Here is a 22625-nt window from a genome sequence, read left to right as displayed (position 1 = left end):
GTTTGCATCCTGGCTCATGACACCCTACAGAAATCCTACACCCCAGCAACGGTCTTATAATCGTCTATTGGCTGCAGAAAGAGTGATTATTGAATGCTCTTTTGGCCATAGATGAGTTTCCAAGTCTTCACTATGGTGTGAGAGTTGATTTACATTGTGTACTATCATTTATACTGAACTGTTTCATTCTTCATAACATTGCAAAATATCTTGAAGACGACGATTTTAATTATTTTAGTGATAGTGGTGGTTCAGACAGTGACAATGATGGTAATGGTGATGTTGATTATGGCAATGCAGGTGCAGTAAGTGAAAGAGGTCAGCGCATGGAGGGATGAAATTGCTGAAATTGTACAGAACATGTAAATTATAATATTCAAGTGTTGCATAATTTCCACAAAGTTTGAAATGTTCATTTTTAAGTACTAAATAAATTACAATCAAAACTACCAGTACTTTAAGATTTATCAAATTTTGCCAGTCATAATTTTTATTGAATAATTAAGATTGTATGCGAAAATAATTGTCAAATAATAAAAAAATGTTTATCCTTCATGGTGACAGTGATGAAATTTTCTTCTCGCAATAAGTCGTTTGCAATCTTGTTAGTTTAAGTTGTTCAATTATCAACAAATGCTGCAGCTATCCAATGCTCATATTCTTTGTCTCCTCTCTTTCAAAACCTGAAAATAATATGCACTCCGCCGGTCTGTTTCGGATTTCTTCAGGCACCAGGCAAGGGGACTGTTGGGTTCTGTTGAAGTTTTTAGTACACCGATTACCTAACATTGAATAAGAACTTGAAGTGCCAGCTGTCACTGCACCTAAAACAATATATTGTGACAGCGACGTGAGATTCGAACTCACGACCAGCGTCCCGCAAGAGAGAAGATCGTGCGGAGCACTTTGGGATGGCGCGCGGCGGAGAGGGGAAAGAGCCAATGCGGCGAGAGAGTGGAGAGAGAGTGCGCGCGCATCTGGTGCTGGTAGAGAGGAGAGGGCTCTGGATTTTTCTGGAGTGCCATCTCTAGAGACACGTGGAACTTTCGAGGCTATGTCGCTGTGGTTATAAATTACGGACGCAAAGGAACGACAGCAGTTTTCAGTTGATTAGTCAGCCAGTCAGTGAGAAAGCCAGAGCAAGCAAGCCAGTCTTGTGTACCGGAGTTCGACTCGAGTGTGCGTCCGCAACTGTATCAGCATCCGAAGGCCTGAGTTCGAGTGCAGTGGGCCGCAGTTGGAGGGACCTGAGTTCGAGTGCAGTGAACTGTCTCTGAAGGTCTGTGGTTCGAGATACTGTGAACTCGAGTGACTGAGCTAGAAGAACTGTGAACTGAGAACTGATAGTTCTGATTTGTAAATAGTGCTTTGTAAATATTAGTTAAGATTAACAGTTCATTGTTGTTCGTACTAGTCCAAGTAAATTGTCATTGTCGTCAGTGGAGTGCTATAACGAATACTGTGTTGAGTGAAAATCCAATTGTTGACGAGAGCGTTTAAGGCGAATTGTAGGAAGGAATTATTGTTGTGACGAATAAATTACATTGTTGTTACTAATAAAATTACAATATAATAGTAAGAAAATATTTCTACTTCCGAAATAATTAAACTTAACTGGAATTTTTTTCATAGTAGAATCAACATCCTTCGAAATTGAAGTTAACATTTTTTTCCCAAGGCATGGAAGCAATTTTTTTATTCCCTGTTAGTTCGATATTGGATTTTCTTTTGACTTTCATTTTCATATTATTAATTTTCTTAAATATTTGCTTCTCTGTTTTGCCTAGTTGACACTGCAGCTTCGACTTAAGTTCCTCTATAGATTTTACTTTTTTATTCTGTACTGCTGGAGTTTGCGATTTATTCAGCAGTATCAGAAAGTCCTCCAAGAAATTTACAAACAGAATTTGTTCTCCAATTTTCTCTTCTTGTTCCAGGTTTGACATAATTGATTGTAAATTGTATCGCTTCCACAATATTAAAATTATTTTTATATGAAAACTCAACAATTGCAGTTTCCACACCAGGCTGTCAACTTCTTTTCAACACGAGTCAGGTCGAGTGGTAGCAAAAAATAGCTGATGAGCTGTAATCGATTTTTATGGAAAAGTAAAGACTAAACAGTCTAGTATTTAACTTTGCAGGAAAAGCATCATATTTATGCATATGATTTGTAGAATAAACTTTACCTTCAGGCTTTTCCTGAAGGTAGAGCAAAGGATAATACTAAGATTTTATGCATGTAGGCCCATGTGTATTAAGATGAAAGCAGTATCACTTGAAGCATTCCATTCTTATAAGAAAATTAAGTATTTACGTCAGTCATTAGTCATCATAAACTCTCAAGGTTCAAATCCCTCTATGTTCAATTATATTTTTGGTGAACAAAGATGATGTAGTGGCAGATTTCGTTTAAAGTCAATTCTGTTTCTCTGCCATATACCAATGTCCTTCATATCAATGGCCAGTGGCGGCTCGTGATAAAATATTATATGTGTTCACAATTTTGTGTTCCAAAATCGAAGAGAATTTGAAATCATACATTTAGCCTAATATAAAGTAATGATTCCAATGTTTCACTATCGAAAAAACCGTATATAAATTCAAAAGAACATATAATGTTTACGTTTGTTAAAAATGAATACATACCACAATGCTGTTATTTACAAAAGCGTGTGTTCAGTAATATATTTTGATTCACAACACACTGATACACTATAGCCTAAACCAGTATTGTAATCCTATTCACATAGATTGATTACTATAAATACATGCCAGTAAATATTATTATCAAACATTATACACATTATACAGATACTTAAATTCATACCACCACCAAATTCAGCCAGCACGTGTTTGAAAGCCAAACTATGCTATTATGCTGACACTGAAGTATAGTAATTCACAAACTACACTCTCGTAGCAGCACTGTACACACATCCACATAAAGTAAACGTTCCGACAATGAGATGCTGACACCTACAAGCTAGAAAACAGACTATTAAATTTCTCGAGATATAGCACGTGAACGATGCACCTGACATCTGTGGGATAGATTCACTGTTCACTTAACGCTTTGTGCTCTTGACGAGTCATAAGCGGCCAGCGAAAGACAATTTTCTCCCGCGCATGCGTGAAATTCCTGTAACCTTCTTGAAAAGAGCATGGCTTGTACGTGAACGGATGTTGCCAAGTTTACATAAGAAGTTTATGCAAGATGGGGGAAGTTTAAAATACTCGATTCTAATATTATTCATTCCCACTACCTACGTCAATACGGTATTAAATAATAAAACTAGTCGTGCATTAATGGAAACAAGGTGTTCACATGCTCTTGTGCTCTTATTGACGCACCGCCACTGTCAATGACTCAGAAAGCAACAGAAATGTTGTTGTTGTTGTTGTTGTTGTTGTTGTTGTTGTTGTTGTAAATGCTCATGGAACTTGGATTTCCTCCATTCTCCTACGAGCATCCCAGTAATAAATTGTAAGCTGAGATGTAGCAACAAAAATGTAGTATGTGGTTGATTCTAAATTAAGTGGAAATTTTAGTTTCGAAATTTAAAAAATATATATAATTTAAACTGTCCTGTTAAAGTTGTATTTTTCGTTTCTTTATAACATATAAGACATATAAAAATTCAAAATCAATTTTAATGTAAACTAACATATATCTTTTGCTTTAGACATGGAGGTGACATGTCCGTGACATTGAGAAAATTTGACGTTTTATAAGTTGATTAGATTGAGAAATACTGTAATTATTAAAACTGATGATACTGGGGAATTTTTTGGTCTGAATTGCAAATCTGCTTCTGCTAGCATAAAGATTATAATAAGATAGTGAAAAGAATGAGTGCTTATTAAGCACATTCAAAATAATGAGATTCCAAAAGCTAAAGGAACATACTCTATTAAGGAAAATGATATGGTGATATTTATTTGACTATTGTAAAATGCAGACTGAGGGCCATATTCATAGACATTTTTAGCGCGGGTTTCTGGTGGATGATCAGAGTTTTTCGTATTCATAAACCAGTGTTAGCGATAGGATATGATTTGAATTCTGTACAAGAAACCAGTGGATAGCCAGGGCTTGCTTAGTACGCTCATAGCGCGTGCTGCAAAATGTCTATGAATAGCACCCTGAGAGCTTAAATCAAATTACAGTTGTAAGGAATTGAATAAAAACTATTGTGAACTTAGATAGTTCAAGTGTAGTACAGAAATGAATTCGTCGTTTGTTACATCAGCCTCAGATTCTTCTGTGGAAACAAATTTGTTTTAGAAAATAATCTTCAGCATAGTTACATTCTGCAAATACTGTTAACACTTTCTTTTTGCGAAATATTTTGACCATAACTTAGCCATTTAATTTAACACTTGAGAGTCTCTTGTGCTGATTAGCAGGTTGTATGCCTAGACTGTGACAGGAACCAGTTTTCATGAAGTCTTCCTCTTCAATTCACTGCTAGGATATACTCGTAGCTGGTAACTGACTAGATGCATTAAGTTGTCTGATGAGGCTGTTAATTAAATATAACTGTCCTTTCAAAATAATATTTTCAATCGACAATGTATTACGACTATAAATGTTGACAATAGCTTATTAATTGAAAGATTTTTATATATTTTTTCTAATGGTATGTGAAAAAAAAAACTAGTTTTTAAATATTTTATTTAATATTGCTTTATTAATTGTAGCTTGATACAGAGTAAAAATAATAAATTTCGAAATAAAGCAAATTAAAGAATATACTTGAACTGTAAGCATTCTTGTCAATTTCGAATATTCCAAAATAGAAATGGGTACATTTTGAATCTGGTGCACACTCGCTGCAAGTCAAGGAACAAAGCTCTAGGCTGTTTTTTTTTTTTTTTATTAAAGATCCAGACAGCCTGATGCACTTGCCAATACCAATGAATAGTGGAATATTTGGTGAAATAAGTGCGTAAATTTCTTGTTTCTTTTTTTTATCTTTATAAAAAGTTTTATGTTGGCCACATTCTTCGACAGAACTGTGATACTTATCAATAGGTATCAACTCCATGGATTATTGCCACCTTCATGCGTCAATATTGATATGGAGGTGACATATCTCAGGTTTGGCTTAAAAATTCATAACCTATGAACAGTATAGTCATGATGCTTAGAGCTGAGATAAAAATACACAATTACAATACTGGCAGAGATAATTATATTCTATTTTTAAAACTGGCATAATTAAAAACGCCATGGATTTGACATCCAGTAAAAGTACTAGCAATTTTTATATATAATTTGCTCAATAACTAACGGAAATGACAGCTTGCCTCTTAAACTGAACAACCAAATAAAATGGCTCATTACAATTTCTTCTCATATTTATGTCCTTCAATGTGCTGCCTCCTAGTGGATTTTTTATGGAATTCTAAAGTATGCCATTGAGGTGGCCATAATTCAAGACACTGAATTTTCCGATTCTATAACAAAAATGTTTTTAATGTTTTTCATTTCTCTGTTTAAATAAAAAAGAAAAGAAAATTCCTTGATTAACTTTACTTCTTTTATTTAGAATTTTCTCTTTACCTTTGGAAGAAATGTTTACCATATTATGCAAAAACAATGTTGAGGGTATTCTATGGAGGTGACATTCAGCACGTTTTCTTAAATATTTTACATGTTAAAATCATATATTTATCCTGAAATTCAGTTGAAACAGAATAATATTGGATGCATCTGAATACAATGATTACACTGGCAAACAAAATAAAACTTTTTTCTTCCACAAGAACTAAATTAACGGAATCTAAGTGTCTTTGCCATGCTGAATTCAAATATGCTATCAATTTTTTCCATCAGGCAGGATTATTTGTGACACATGTTTAGGGTTTTTATGAAATTAGTACTTACATAATGCCAAGTGATAAATATACACCTCATTTTGGATTGCTTTTCGGGCATATTTTGCCTTTGGGATGTCACTTTTCATGGTCCAGCAGTAGTCGGCCAGCATACTGGAACTCTAGTTACCTTGGTACCTCCATTCCATCATAGAAATCTGCTAATGAAAATGCTCTCCATGTTCATCATTATAAGCCCCAACATTTTCTGGAAAAAGACTATGTGGGAGTCCAAGAAGTGAATTATTAGAGACATGTTTCTTGTATGAATTCACAAAATCACTATTTCGAAATAGTTTTCTGCTTTGTGATTTCTCAGAAAACCACAACAAATATTTTTAGTGATTTCCAGGCTGTTTTTTTCCAGTGGATTTAACAGTTTCTCAAGGCTTTCATTATCCAATATTAGTGATCTTACTTCTGGTTCTATAAAAATGCCTTCCTTCAGTTTTACATCACTAACTTCGGGAAATTTCGATTTTAAATAAGTACATAAATGCAACAGACTTTTTGTCAACTGTTTTTATAACATTTTTCATAAGTCCTAGTTTTTTATATAGGGGAGGTAATATACTTTTTAAAGATTTACTAATGAGGTATTTGACACATTTTTATGCTCAGGAATAAATGATTCACCATTAGGTCATTGTTTTCTAATGTAGTGAGACTGCTCTCCCATGCAGAATTTAATGTCTCCAACCACATATATTCCAGTTATATTTTGTATACTGGATTTTTTCTAGCAGTAATTTCAAATTTTGATATGTTTCTTTCATATTAATGACATGGGCCCAGGTATTGATGGGAATTCATTACCATAATGCAGAAGTACAGCCTTGATAACTTTCGGAAAGTCTATGAACAATTGCCACTCATCTGGCTGGTGCTTATGTCTTAACATGAATAAGCCTGCACAGTGTTGCCAACCTATTCTAAATAAAATTTCCACGTTTAATAAAAAATGATCACTTATTATAACTTGAAAATTATAACAAAGAAAGCCTGATATATAGAAGTATATTATATAAAAAGTGACTGTGATCGAAAAAACTGCACTAGAATCAGTATTCAGTTTCCTTGTGAAAAAAAAATATGTTGACAAGTGTTATTATTTTATTCATTATTTAAATTATATTTTGAAAAAATTGCCAGGGACACAAATTTCCAATTAATTTCATAACTAGTTATATATTAATTTCCTAATGAGACAACCATCATGGGAACTAGTGTCCTACAATGTTTCAACATGAGAGAGGCAACAAAGACATTACAAATTTAATCTTTTTCCATATGAAAAACTAATCACAAGATCTGTCCTAAAATCCTTGAGTGGTTAAAACATGAAGGGATGAGAGTAGAGGACAGCAAAATAATATCCTTACAACAAGGTGAAACGAACAGACAGGCCTCCTTCTGCAGAGCAAACATCGACGAATATCGAACTTCACCATACTCGACAAACTTGAACCGAACATAGTACCTGTATTGCATGATGCTAATGGGAACTACAGTGAAAATAACTAAAGTGATTCTCTTCAGTTGGTGCCGAATGCCTAAGTCTTCAGGCATAACACATGCACACATATAACGTGGAAGAGATTTTATACCTACCATGGCTTTTCAACATGTAAAACAAAAATATATGCGAGTAGAAAACATAAAATTAATTATTATTCACAGAGGAAAATAAGACAAACATTATGACTTTGATAGTCATTCACAATTTAGTAAATGAAAACTGTATTCACTGTGTTTCATATATTCATATTGAAACTCTTGTTTCCACACATTATCTTGTTCTTTTTTCAGGAGTCATTTTCTACAATTCTGTGTTGCACACAGTCATACATTTCACAGCATAGTCAATCACTTATATCTTCTTCATCACTAAAATAACTACTAGGTCGTATTCTTTTCTTGGGCTTCATGTTTGTGACTGCATTGTCTTCATATTCTCCAGTTGCAACTTTGTATCTATACTTATCCAGTTCTACCTTTTCTTGCTAAATAGAGTGAAAAGAAAGAAAGACATTATTAAGTACAACTAGTTCTCTCCACTCTAAGACAGTTTTAAAACGGCATAGTCTATCAATAGTTCTTCTTAAAAGAGAACATTTCAGCTGAAATTAAATATATGAAAGCCTAATTGTACTGAGTTAATGCAGCAAAAGTTATGGTAGTTGCCTTTTATTTTAATTTAATTATCTTCCTCTTGCTTCCACCAAGTTGCATTAGCTAAAAAATCTACCTAATTTCCAGAAAATATGGGCTGTCTGAATGTTCTAAGTTCCAGATTCAAGAATCGCACAGTCATGCTCAGTTCCCCAAAGCAGAGGTACACACGAGATCACTTTGGCAGTTATTGAAATTCATTTCACTTCGATTATTGTCATAACTCGAAAGACATTTGAAAAGACGCAATGAAAATTATCTTGTCTTAATAGTAGATGAATATTTATAAATCGTGCATTAAAAAGAATGATGGTACTAAATTAGTCTGCATAATTAATTAAAAAAACACCTTCCTCAATAGTATCCGAACCTTGAACTTTATATTCTGCAAGCAAGCATGCTAATACAGAGCTATCGGAATGCTTGCAATGAATTGCCATAATCGTGGTTGTCGTACTATAAAATTTTTAAATTATGTTTTATTTAACAACACTCGCAACTGCCGAGGTTATATCAGCATCACCAGTGTGCCAGAATTTTGTCCCACAGAAGTTCTTTTACATGCCAGTAAATCTACTGGCATGAGTCTGTCGCATTTAAGCACACTTCAATGCCATCGACCTGGGCTGGGGTCATACTGTATCGTGTTTGTTTACATAATGGCTCTTAGGCATTAATTTGATCTTATTTTCAGATTAATTTCGTGCTTTTGCATTAGTTGTGAAATACCTTCCTGTAACACTATTCAAATAATACTGGGTTGAAAATCGTTGTTAAATCATTATGACGTGAATTGTGTTCTGTAAGGAGCTTCAAGAGTCGAGTCATTTTTGGTTTCTGGGACTGTAGTCTTAGAAAAAAGTTTTGTCGCAGGGATACTTTGTAAGTTCCAGAAAGGAGGCAGTGCGCATGATCAGATATACAACGAAACAAAACTAATTTTATTGCCCCAATTAGTCCTCCTCGTGTGAACCAGGTCGCTCATCCTCTGATCATGTTCATTGCCTCCTTTCTGGGACTTATAAAGTATCTGTGCGACAAAATTTTTTTTCTAAGGCTGGCAATAGGAAGGCAAATTCAAAACCATTTTAAGTTCATTATTTAGCTATGATATACCAACAGCAAGGTTACCTATCATTAGTGGTGGATTAACCACTAGGCCAATCTGGGTCATGGCCTAGGGTCGAGGGCTCTGAGAGGACTGTGCAATGTGGTCATAGCATAAGGCTATAACATTTAAAGCTCCAGAAACATCTTTATTTTTTTTTTTTATTTTTTTTTTTTAAATTTCGACCGGCCAGAGGCCGTTTTCCAAAGTTATCTATTTTTGTTTTCTGTTTGTTTACCTTTTTTTTTTTTACTAATACAATCACAACACCCATGCCCGAGGCGGGACTCGAACCCACAACCCTTCGGACCAAGCGATAGGGACATGCCGTGCCCCTACCGCTTGAGCCATCCGGGCCGGCAAAATTTGTATATAAGAAAACAATTTATGAAAATAAAAATATAAATGAAAGATTAAAACAAGAAAGTGAATTGTTTCTTTTGGAATTTCAGAATGGATTTCGAAAAGGTAGATATTGTATTGACTCAGCTTTCTCTACAAAATTGCTGCTTGAAAAACGAAAGCAATTCAATTTGGAGACACTTTTTTCATTTATAGATTATACCAAAGCATTCGATGTGATTAAAAGACCCAAACTTTTTGAAATTTTGCAAAACAGAATTATACTCTAAAACATCTGTAATATTTACAGTATTTACAGTCAAATGCCGGCTGCAAAAGGGTATCTGTCGGATACAGGGGGGAGAGCCATTAATCCTTCCCATTGAAGGCTTTAAGGAACTAACCTGGACAAATACCCTATGTCCCATCCCTACCTTCCCGTGGTGCAGCTGTTAGTAAGCATAATTTTACGAGCTGAACTAAAGGGAGGGGCTACTCATCAATTAGCACTGGTCAGCTTGATGAGTTAATGACTGAATTTGGTATAATTTTCCTCTATCCAATAACTAATTCCCTCTTTACCCTTTCCTATCCAGTCCTCTGACTGAACTCTTACTTTCTTCGATCCCGACGGCATTAGAGCATTCGAGGCCTAGGGATTCATTTCCCTTTCCTTCCTCCTCTTTCTACTTTTCTGTTCCTAGTGCTGACCTGCTATGGCACTAAAATCGTCCTCCAGTGGCTTAAGGAGAGAAAGCTGGTGATCAACAAGATCTCCCAGCTAGGTCCAATGGACCCGTTGACCAACAGCAGGTGTGGTCCTCCAGACATTCTGGGGGTTGTGTGTGAATGAAGTAGCCACCAAAACGATAAAATATGGTGTTCACTTAAATCGCCTACAACTTGCCATTTAACCGCTCCAATATGACCAAGAAATGGATTCGGAACACCTCAAAATCTGTGCTTCATTGGCTGGTCATGATGGTATCTTTGAGGGATATTGGGGTGCAGGAGGTCAAATGACTTTGTTGTCAAGCGCCTGGCATTGGAAAACAACAACAACAACAGTCAAATGCCACTGCATTGAATAAAAAAAAAATTACAAAAATAATACTGTGACAGCGACGTGAGATTCGAACTCACGACCAGCGTCCCGCATGAAAGCAGATCGCACAGGCTCCACGGAACATTGAGTGACGTCGCGCGGTGGAGAGAAGAGAGAGGGTGTATTACGTCACGCGACGAGTTTGCGTGCGCATCTGGTGCTGGTAGAGAGGAGAGGGCCCTGGATTTCTCTGGAATGCCATCTCTAGAGACGGGTGGAACCTTCGAGGCTACGTCGCTGTAGTTATAAATTACGGTCGCGAAGGAACGACAGGAGTTTCAGAGTTTTCAGTTATTCCGTCAGTGAGTAAGCCAGAGCGAGCAAGCCAGTCAAGCCAACCGGAGTTCGACTCGAGTGTGCATCCGCATCTGCGTCAGCATCCGAAGGCCTGAGTTCGAGTACAGTGGACCGCAGTTGGAGGGACCCGAGTTCGAGTACAGTGAACTGTCTCTGAAGGTCTGTGGTTCGAGATACTGTGAACTCGAGTGACTGAGATAGAAGAACTGTGAACTGAGAACTGGTAGTTCTGATTTGTAAATAGTGCTTTGTAAATATTAGTTAAGATTAACAGTTCATTGTTGTGCGTAATAATCCAAGTAAACTGTCATTGTCGTCGGTGGAGTACTATAACGAATACTGTGTTGAGTGAAGATCCAATTGTTGACGAGAGCGTTTAAGGCGAATTGTAGAAAGGAATTATTGTTGTGACGAATAAATTACATTGTTGTAACTAATAAAACTCACATTGGTGTCAGAAGTGGGATATTATCGACAATGGAGAACCTACAGCAGATCCTGCAAGCCATCGCGGAAATGAAAGCTGAAATGAAAAACGACATAAGTGACGTAAAAGCAGAAATGAAGAACGATATCAGTGAGGTCAAGAACGACATAAGTGAAGTGAAAGGCGACATAAGCGGAGTGAAAGGCGACATAAGCGGAGTGAAAGGCGACATAAGCGGAGTGAAAGATGACGTCACTTCGCAAATTGAAAGCGTTTCGGCCCACGTAGATGGAATTGTCGCCATCGTGAAAGACGAACTCAAAGCCGATCTTGACAACCTAAACAAGATCGGCTTTGAGTTCGTCTTTCACGATGGCGACAATTCCATCTACGTGGGCCGAAACGCTTTCAATTTGCGAAGTGACGTCATCTTTCACTCCGCTTATGTCGCCTTTCACTCCGCTTATGTCGCCTTTCACTCCGCTTATGTCGCCTTTCACTTCACTTAACTCGTCTTGTCCAGCATCCTGTTGGCTCCCAGGTGGCCTCCAGTCACTCCAGCATGAAAGCAGATCGCACAGGCTCCACGGAACATTGAGTGACGTCGCGTGGTGAAGAAGAAGAATGGGGACCTGCGTTTTTGCGTGGACTACAGAAGACTGAATGACGTCACTAAGAAGGACTGCTTTCCGCTTCCACGAATTGACGACACCTTGGACACCCTGGCCGGAGCAGAGTGGTTCTCGACGTTGGATCTCAAGTCAGGATACTGGCAGGTGGCGCTACATCCTGAGGACAAGGAGAAAACGGCATTCTCTACAGGCCAGGGACTATGGCAGTTCACCGTTATGCCGTTCGGCCTCTGCAACGCCCCGGCTACATTCCAGAGACTAATGGAGTCCGTAATGAGAGGCCTGACATACGACACCTGTTTGCTGTACCTTGATGACGTCATCGTGGTGGGCAAGACTTTCGGCGAACAGCTGTTGAACCTGAGGAAAGTGTTCGAAAGACTGCGACAAGCCAGACTGAAGTTGAACCCGAAGAAATGTCATCTATTCCAGAAGATGGGACAGCCGCTGAGATAATGGCGGCCTTGGAGGGACGTTATGGTGACCATCAACTTGCTGCAGCATTCAGGACCCAACTGAAAACGAGGGTCCAACAGTCAGGCGAGTCCCTGCAAGAATTCGCGATGGCGGTGGAACAACTGGCCCATAAGGTGCTCAGGGGCCTACCTAATGACTTCATCGCTGGAGAGGCGGCCTACACCTTCGGCAGCGGAGTTCGAGACCCGGAAATAAAGCAACAGCTACTCCTGGCAGAGCATCGCACCATCAATGCAGCTCTGGCGGCGGCCCTCAGGATGGAGGCAGCCAAGTTGGCGGCGGGAGTCTCAACACCGCACTGGGTCAGGAGCGTCACGGCGACGGATGCTGGGGGGCGCCAACCGAAGCCACCCGAGCGGCAGAGGAGAGGAGCGTCTACCTGCTGGTCCTGTGGCAGACCAGGACACTTGAAAAGGAACTGCGACCGATCCAGCCACCGGCAGGAGAGAGAGGTGGCTGACACCGAGAGAAACCAACTCCTCCGCCGCTCAGATGGAATTCCTGGCCATACAAATATTTGTGGAAGTGCTTCAGTGCTTCCTGCGGTGAACCTGGGCACCTGCGGAGGAGTTGCGACCGACCTGGCAACAGTCAGGAGAGAGAGGGGGCCAATGCTAGGAGGAGCACGTCGGCGCCATCATCACCGTCCCCTCGGCTCGTCCTGAAACCGGTCGACAGAAGGTGCGACGATGGGCTGATTGCTGAAGGACGGATAAAAGGCCGTCCATGCAGAGTACTGGTGGACACCAGGGCAATGCTCACTATCGCCAGACCAGACGTCGTGCGTGGCCTACCTGGGAGGACGCCGCTGCGCCAATACGAGCTACGTACTGCTTCAGGCGAGAGCTTGCCCATCCAGAGAGAGGTCTTCCTGGACCTGACCTTGGGGAAGAGGAAATTGGAGATGTGGGTGTTCGTCGCCAACATCACCGAGGATGTCGTCCTGGGACTCGACGCCATGCGGTTACTCGATGCGACGGTGGACGTCCGGCGCCGTATACTCCGTCTTGGTCGGGATGAAGTGTTCCTGATGGACGCCGAGGACCAACCCGTGGCCAGCGAGCTCTCCTTGGAGGGCCAAGGGGAAAAGCAAGATGGCGCCCACGCAGTACGAGTATTGCTGCCCAGCCAAGCCAAGGATGGGGTGGCACCACCATAAGGAGGGAGCAGCCGGAGGACCCCAAACGTTGGACCGACTAGCAGCCTACCAAGGGACTGCCCGAGACGAGCAGTCCTAAGGAGGGAGCAATGTGACAGCGACGTGAGATTCGAACTCACGACCAGCGTCCCGCATGAAAGCAGATCGCACAGGCTCCACGGAACATTGAGTGACGTCGCGCGGTGGAGAGAAGAGAGAGGGTGTATTACGTCACGCGACGAGTTTGCGCGCGCATCTGGTGCTGGTAGAGAGGAGAGGGCCCTGGATTTCTCTGGAATGCCATCTCTAGAGACGGGTGGAACCTTCGAGGCTACGTCGCTGTAGTTATAAATTACGGTCGCGAAGGAACGACAGGAGTTTCAGAGTTTTCAGTTATTCCGTCAGTGAGTAAGCCAGAGCGAGCAAGCCAGTCAAGCCAACCGGAGTTCGACTCGAGTGTGCGTCCGCATCTGCGTCAGCATCCGAAGGCCTGAGTTCGAGTGCAGTGGACCGCAGTTGGAGGGACCTGAGTTCGAGTACAGTGGACCGCAGTAGGAGGGACCCGAGTTCGAGTACAGTGAACTGTCTCTGAAGGTCTGTGGTTCGAGATACTGTGAACTCGAGTGACTGAGATAGAAGAACTGTGAACTGAGAACTGGTAGTTCTGATTTGTAAATAGTGCTTTGTAAATATTAGTTAAGATTAACAGTTCATTGTTGTGCGTAATAATCCAAGTAAACTGTCATTGTCGTCGGTGGAGTACTATAACGAATACTGTGTTGAGTGAAGATCCAATTGTTGACGAGAGCGTTTAAGGCGAATTGTAGAAAGGAATTATTGTTGTGACGAATAAATTACATTGTTGTAACTAATAAAACTCACAATACCATAAAAATTAAATTCAACAATGTCACCTCAGAATACAGGATGGTAACTCAAGGATTAAGACAAGGCTCCCCCATTAATCAACTCTTTTTAACATATACTGTATATAGATGAAATAATTACATTTCTGGCATAAGCAATACACATTAGAAATTCGAATCTCAAATAACACAAAACTAAATACAATATTATTTGTCAATGATCAAGATGTAATTGCCAATTCCGAAGAAAATTTACAAAAACATTTATTCACACAAGAATATGGTATGAAAATCTCACCTAACAGAGGTACAGAGCCAATACGAAGCAAAATAGTAATCGAGCATATGATTACAGAACAAGTAAACAATTTCCCATACTTATGATGCAACATTCCTTATGAAGGAGAAACTGAGAGAAATAAAAAACTTGCAAAACGTTTACAAGTATTAGGACTATTAAACTCTACTTTAAAACCTCAATTAGTACAGAAACATACCAGACTAAAATTATATAACACTCTTGCTATTCCAACTTTCATGTATGGAAGTGAAATTTGGATCCTTAAACAAAGAGACATCAGCAGATTACGAGATGCAGAAATGAATACATAAGATGAACTGTCAGATTTACTTTGTTCGACCATCAGAGGGCAAAGATATTTTAGAATAATTCCATATGCAGACACTCCAAGACAAACTATCTTTATATCAAGAAAGATAGCTCCAACAACATGTACTGAGAATGTCACCAAAAAGGATACCGAAAATACTCTTACAGTATCACTCACAAGGAAAACGAAGACCGGGTCGCCCACAGCCAATTTCGTGCATGATATATGATGATGATGACGACGACGACGACGACGACGACGACGACGACGACGACGACGACGACGACGACGACGACGACGACGACGACGACGACGATGACGACGACGACGATGACGAAATTCTCTCCTAGCTCTGTTACATCTTATTAGCGCATTATCTCAAATTTTACATGTCCTTTTAAACAAAAAATGAACAATATCTCTAACAAAATAATATGTAGTTGCTCATGGAATTATCAAGGAATTAGCAATAAATGTCACAAACTATTTTTCTTCCTTAATTTATATTATATTAACATATTGCTTGCTACAGAAACCAAGCTCACACCTTACATTCACTTTAGAATTCCTGGCTGTATTACATATCAAGCAGATCATCCCAGTGGGTTCTGCAATATTTATTAAATCAGGCTTAACCAGACTTAAAACGCAGTGAACTTGTATCTAAATTGAATTTGCAACATTTTATTCTGCTCCTACAAATAGAGTAACTATGGCACATTTTTGGGATGTTATTAATATAATGAGAACACATTTTCTCATTGAAGGGACTTTAAGAGTAAACAGCTTAACTGGGGAAGTAACATGACCAATCCTAGTGGTAAACTACTCCACGATGTAATTTAACAATTTACTATGCAACCCATTTACCCAAATGAATCTACACATTAACTTCAAGATGGAAGCACTTCAGACATTATATTTTTTCCTTGTAACGAACCTTGTCGACTTGTGTTCTGAGGCTTCTGTATTACATGAACTGAGTTCAGACCGTCTTCCAGTAATGATTAATCTGTGTATAAATAATCTAGATGCTCCTTTACATCCTACTCTGATAAATTTTCCATTTATCTGGCAACTTTACAGTTCATTACTTGAAGTAATTACTGAAACACTAATACCTCCCAAGATTCTCAAGGATAGACATTGTTATGTCTACTTTAACCAGGAACATTCAATTTGCAGCGATTATAGTTAGTAATCATTTCCAAAATTATAAAAACAAAAATAGAGTTCCATTTACACTACATATAAAACATCTCTTAAAAAACAATATAAATTATTCTGGGAACAGGTAAAATACTCTCCATACAAAACCAAATTACATGTAGCCTCCAGAGAACTCAGTAATGCTTTAAGAAGCCAACATCAGGTTGCTATCTTTAATTGTTGAAGATGGAACATTATCAGTGGCGGCTCCTGCGTATTTCTTGAGAGGAGGAAAGAAGGTAACAGGACGAAATGACACCTTCTTGAATGAAACATGCTACAAATTAGCCAACATGCATACATGTAAGACCAGGTAGTTTGGGGTACCTACTTTCAAATTCAAATATATTTGTACAAAACTGACAACTTGGCTGTTGCCCTGTCTAGTACACAATGAATGGAAGTGAATTTCAGGGGCCAAAAAGATCTATGATACTAAAGTAGAACTATTTCCTCTTTGTTTTATATAAACCCGACTTTAACTTTCAAATATCCTTGAAAGTTTCAAACCATGAATAGTAGCCTATATAAAGTGCAATGAATAATATTTTTTATTCATAATTAAAAAAAAAAAGTTTATATGGTGTTTTTCATAGCGTTGCGTTAAAACTGTTTTTATTGTGCCTCCTCCTAGATGTGTGTTAGTCTGGTTGAATTCAAGATTGCTAGATGGCAGCAGTAGCGAGCTTGCTGCACGACCAGTCGGTTTCTATTTCCCGCCCATGTGCTGATTCAGAGGAGGATCTCCTCCCTCTCCGTTCATTTACTCGCTTTAAAACTCTGCTTCTTTCTCTGGCCGCTAGTGCGCTGTTGTCTATGTGTGTTAACTGCAGTAAAGGAGGAATGGATTGACTTTCCTTCACACAAACAATTTCGCATCTTTCTCACAGTTTTCTAGAAGCACATGAGCGCGCATCGTTTAAAACTCGATCAACCGAGATTTTCTTATAGCTGTGAACTTAAATATTATCGAATCTTCCTTGAATTTCAAGGCACATATTTTATTTGGTATTTACTTTCAAAAGAAGAAAAATGTGAGGAGGACGTTCCTCCCTTCCCTCACCCGAAGGAACCGCCACTGAACATTATGGCAAAAAAAAATTTGCCATAAAACATACTGACAGTAGGATTCCTTCACTTAAATTCGACAACCAATGGTTTTCAATCCCTTAACAAAAAGTAAGTTTTCTCTGAACAGTTACATCAGTAGTTCCAGCCAAATCCTACTCTTTACCCAGATTTCGCTCATCAAATTCATGAAAGTTTAACATAACCTCTTCAATTATCTTACTTTGGAAAATTTTTTAAATTAGGACAAGTCAGAAATTAAATTAAAAGATCTCCAAAGAAGAAAGGTCCTATGATCTTATCATTCCACCTCTACTTGAAAATTTTTCAAGAAAACAATTCATTCTTTTAACATAAATTTACAATGCAATTCTATGTTTAACATATTTCCTTGGACAATGGAAGCATGCCATAGTGGTAATTATCTCCAAGTCTGATGAAGATAAAAGCAATCCTACAAATTATTGCCCAATAAGTCAAATGCCAATAGGCCTACTGTAAAAAAAATCTCTGAACAATTATTTTTACCTCAACTCTTGGAATAACTTAAGAGACTATTTCTGAACGCAGTTTGGATTTAAATCAAAACATTCTTGTCCACAACAGATTCACCAGATCACTGATACTATTTGTAGGTACATATGAGGAAAATGCAGTGTGCTTAGCTCTCTTCTTAGACACAGAAAAGGGATTTGATAAAGTATGGCATGAAGGCTTACTCTCAAAGCTTAAAAATCATGTATCAGATACCTATTATTTCAAAATTAAGTCACATATTTCACAGCGTACATTCTCTGTTAATTATGAATCTGATCAGTCAAAATCATATGTTGTTCAATCTGGAGTACCTCAGGGTAGTATTTTGGGACTGCTGTTTTATAATCTACAAACATCAGATTTTCCATCTAAAGAACACCTAACAACAGTCACTTTTGTTAATGATTTGCTATTCTTAGTAAAGGTACTTGTGAATCAGCAGCAGAACAACTGAACACTTATTGCGAAAAAATTTCCACATGGTGTAAGCAATGTTGTGTAATTAAGAATCCTCAAAAACCACATTTAGTTAGATTTACATATAAGAGGAACATGGTAAATTATCCAGTAATATTATGTGGCTCAGTAGTACCAATAGCTCAACCTGTCAGATATCTTGGTTTAGTCTAAGATAGCAGACTTACTTCACAAAACCACATATCAGCTATTGTGAAAAGAATTAGACATAGAATCTACCTGTTAAACACATTGTTCAAGACAGGTTATCATTATCTCTCCATTACAAGAGATTTCTCTATATATCCATTGTGCGCCCTTTATGGCAATATGAATGTTCAATTTTGGGATCTGCTTCTGCATCTCAAATAAGAATAAAGGTCAGACAAAATCGCTAATTGAGGTGTGAGCACATTGGTATATTCGCATTAATAAACTTGCATGACAACCTCTGTATTCCTGAGGTGATGGAGATTCTAAGACATAGCTACATCGGACTACATCACTCTTTCCTAAACCACATGAATCTGTTGCTTCGAGTAATTGTCACCAATCCACTGCAAGATCCAGCCCATAGAAGACTCAAAAGAAAACAGCATACTGACATAAGATTGTAAAGTTCTTTTGGGATTTCCAGTGGGCAATGTGCATAAACAAATGTCAAACTACTTTCTTTTCTTCTGTTTTAATTAATCACAACTATAATGTACTTATTATTTCGTAGCAATAAAGTTTACTTAATTATATAAAACCTGAGTAATTTCAGTTCATTTGTGTACAAACTAGGTTGACAATTACATTTTTAAGCAGTCATCACTACTACACGAAGATAATGAGATAACCATTTTTTTTTTTTTTGATAAAATCAACTAGAAAGGAGATTTTGTCTAGCAACCGAGCAACTTCTCTGAACAGAGGAAAACACTTACTGCAAAATGACTGAAGATTACAATGTTACATTCTACCTCTTTATGTGGTACAAAAGTGCTTTCTAATATAAACACAGGGTCAGAATAATGCTTACTGTAAGGCACTGTATGAAGAAAAGAAATAATACATCTCTTCTTGTATTATTTTAAGGCAATGCATCTATGAAAATCTGAACTCAATCAACTTTTACCCTATGCCTATGAAAATTTTACCACATAGTAAGGACCAATAACACAATATGGACTATTAGGAAGGCTGATGAAAAGAGATTATAAGTAATCGAGATGAGATTCATGAGGAAAACTGCAGGATGCTCGGTAATCGAACATTGGAGAAAAAAAAAAAAAAGATATCTTGGAGGAACTAGAAATTAATCCCATTGTCTAATATATCAACCAGTATAGGCTACAATGGAAAGAACATGTGGAGAGGATGAACCCTGCTAAATAGCCAAAACAAATTCTGTTGTATGTTCCAAGAGAATGCCGAAATTTGGGAAAACCTAAAAAGCACTGACCATAATGGATCCACAAGGATCTAATACTTGACAGTAGATGATGATGATGATGATGATGATGATGATGATGATGATGATGATTATGATATTTAATGACTGTTGAAAGAAAGCTCCAATCAGTTTTGTATCATAATCTTGTGATGCTATAGTGAAACTTTCAAAGGATTTAAATGAAAATTGTATCACGTAGGATGTTTTGAAGTTCAAAAAATGCTGAAAAAAATTATATACAAGAAAACACATGTTTTGGGCACATGTAAAAATTGTTATTCAATTCTTTTTAAAGGGTTATGTGACAGCTTAAAAAGTGGAGGAACACAAAAAATTGTTTTGCAGAATGTTAAATATATGGTTTCAGTGTCAAAAAATGCAAGAACAAAAAAATTGATATTTTTTTCGATTTTCGGCCAAAATCTCACCAATGCATAGCCTTAAATGTATAAAAAAAACATGTACACAAATAAACTGCAGAGATAATTGAAAATGTAGAACAGCATGATAAATAAGTACAAAAAAAAAATAGGCTAGCCTAGACAGATTACAAATGCATGACCTTTCATTATCAGTTTCACATGTACTCATTGAGCAAGCAATGCAATCTGATAGAAACAGGAGGAGAAAAATACAGTTAACATAATAACTCGACAACCTTTGATAATTGTGTAATTTGGCTTTCTACTCTTCGATTTAACTTCCATCTGAAACAGAATCTTCAAAATCGATGATCCCAAAAGCATGTTCTCTTCTAGTAACATGGGCTCATGTAAAGACAGGTTGATTATCTCTGCTACATGCAAGGATAATGAACAGTTGCACTGAACTTTGATGCAAACCAGAAATGGTAAGTAAATTTTGCTAAAACCATTCCATTCATGGACAGAGTTCTTTCACATACTGTGTGTGACTCTACGAAACTGAGACCCCAACCACTGATATTATTTTCCTTCTTGAGGAATTTATCACTTAAGAATGAACAATCCTTGGTCTGATTGGAACCTGTAAATGTGGGATCACATGGCAATGATATGGCGACTTGTTATAGCCTAGATCATATATACCCAGATTGCTTGGCGTTATAGGCTTTAACGGTAACAACTTTTGTCAGGTTTACTATGCTGCCATCTAGTTGTTACATAAGGAGTCACGTCATAACTCCCATTTGAATTGCATTAGCGACTGTACTGCAATCTCGTGTTTGTTTACAGCGGATGGGTGGTGATCCTGGCAGCTGTTCTCTTCAAAGTGCAACCGATTTTAACTTAGAGGTGAGCAATCTATATGTGATCTGGGATTATAGTAATATCATTAATGTGCTTAAAATGACAAATCACAAAGGTATGTACTACTGCCTAGACAAATATATTTCATTTTTCTCAATGTAATGATGCTTGTGTACAAACTGTTCACACAGGTTGTAAAGCAATCTACAATTTTACAGCAAGGACAGTTATTTTTGACCAGTGCACAAAGATATGTAGCAGCATAATGGACAGGCAGCAAGTTCAAGCTTGTTGCACATACTTAGATTTATATGCACTATTGACTAAACCGGACTTATTCAATAATAAAATGCAATAATTGAATAATCCATTAAATTGTTTTCCTTTAATTCTGATCTGTAAACTAAGTAAATTAATCTGACATTTTCCAAATTATCACACAATTTCATTATTAAATGGTTTCTAAATGATGACACATCTTACATAGGGTCGTCGAAAATTATTATATACTGTTGTTATAAAAAAATTAGTTAATGGATATACACGTGTGATATCTTAACAAGTTTAGAAATATTTAAAGTTTCGTGTGACCTTGAGACTTATAATGGAATATGCACAGGAGTGGAGGTAGCTATGAGACTATGTTGTTCAAACAATTTTTGTTTTGTTTTGTTTTGTTTTCAGTGTGAGTTTGTATGTGGCAGAACGTAGACCATTCAACAGAAGGCTAAGTTTGTGTTGTGGTATGCCAACCAAGAACATCGGAGCAACACATAAGGCAATCCTGCATTAGAAGCCCAAAAAAATCTATTGCTCGTAGAAGTTTAGCATTAGGGATTCCAAAAAGTACCATTCAAAAGTTCTGCACAAACGCTTAAGGCTTTGTGCTTATAAAATTCAGATGCTGCATGAAATTAAACCAGAAAGAAAAAACCGGTTGGTCTTCTCTTCTCAAACACTACCAATGTCTTTGCACTGTTTCAGCCACCTATTCAAAGCTTTGTCATCTGGAGGGTTTTCTCTTGGATGCAAATGTCACCATTTACATTGCACTGCCACAACCGATTTCAGTTTGGCATAATACAAAACTCAGCCTTCTGTTGAAGGGTCCACATCTTGTCACAACCAACTCACACTGAAAACAAAAAAAACGGTGTAAACAGCATTCTCACAGCCACCTCCACACATACACTGCTTTAAGTCTCAAGGTCATACAAAACTTTGAACATTTCTGAACATCTTAAGACTCCACATATGGAGAATGGCATTGTATGTGGCAGAAACATGGATATTACGACGAAGTGAAGAGAAGCAACTAGAAGCATTTGATATGTGGATATGGAAAAGAATGGAGTGTGTGAAATGGACAGACAGAATAAGAAATGAAACTATGCTGGAAAAAATGGGTGAAGAAAGAATGATGTTAAAGCTCATCAGAAAGAGAAAAAGGAATAGGCTGGGTCACTGGCTGAGAAGAAACTGCCTACTGAAGAATGTACTGGAAGGAATGGTGAACAAAAGGAAAGTCCGGGGCAGAAAAAGATATCAGATGATAGACGACATTAAGATACATGGATCATATGCGGAGACTAAGAGAAAGAAATGAGGAAAATAGGAAAGATTGGAGAAT

General features: G+C 37.8%; 1 protein-coding gene across 2 annotated transcripts in view; it reads right to left on the bottom strand.

Annotated features, from left to right (window-relative positions):
• Positions 1 to 7532: 7532 nt before the first annotated feature.
• Positions 7533 to 22625, bottom strand: part of LOC138700394 (zinc finger CCHC-type and RNA-binding motif-containing protein 1-like) — a 61633-nt gene continuing 46540 nt past the window's right edge. The window contains exon 5 of one of the 2 annotated variants that reach the window (XM_069827008.1): positions 7533 to 7886. In XM_069827008.1, coding sequence (XP_069683109.1) covers positions 7746 to 7886 — 141 coding nt within the window. In that variant the 3' untranslated portion in view covers positions 7533 to 7745. Of the gene's footprint in view, positions 7887 to 21111; positions 22131 to 22625 lie in introns of those variants that run through there. The other variant, XM_069827016.1, reaches the window with a different exon arrangement.

This window comes from Periplaneta americana, chromosome 1 (assembly GCF_040183065.1).
Source record: "Periplaneta americana isolate PAMFEO1 chromosome 1, P.americana_PAMFEO1_priV1, whole genome shotgun sequence".
In the NCBI taxonomy this organism is placed as follows: Eukaryota; Metazoa; Arthropoda; class Insecta; order Blattodea; family Blattidae; genus Periplaneta; species Periplaneta americana.
Note: the sequence above shows the minus strand (reverse complement) of the source record. Positions and strands in the feature narration are given on the sequence as shown.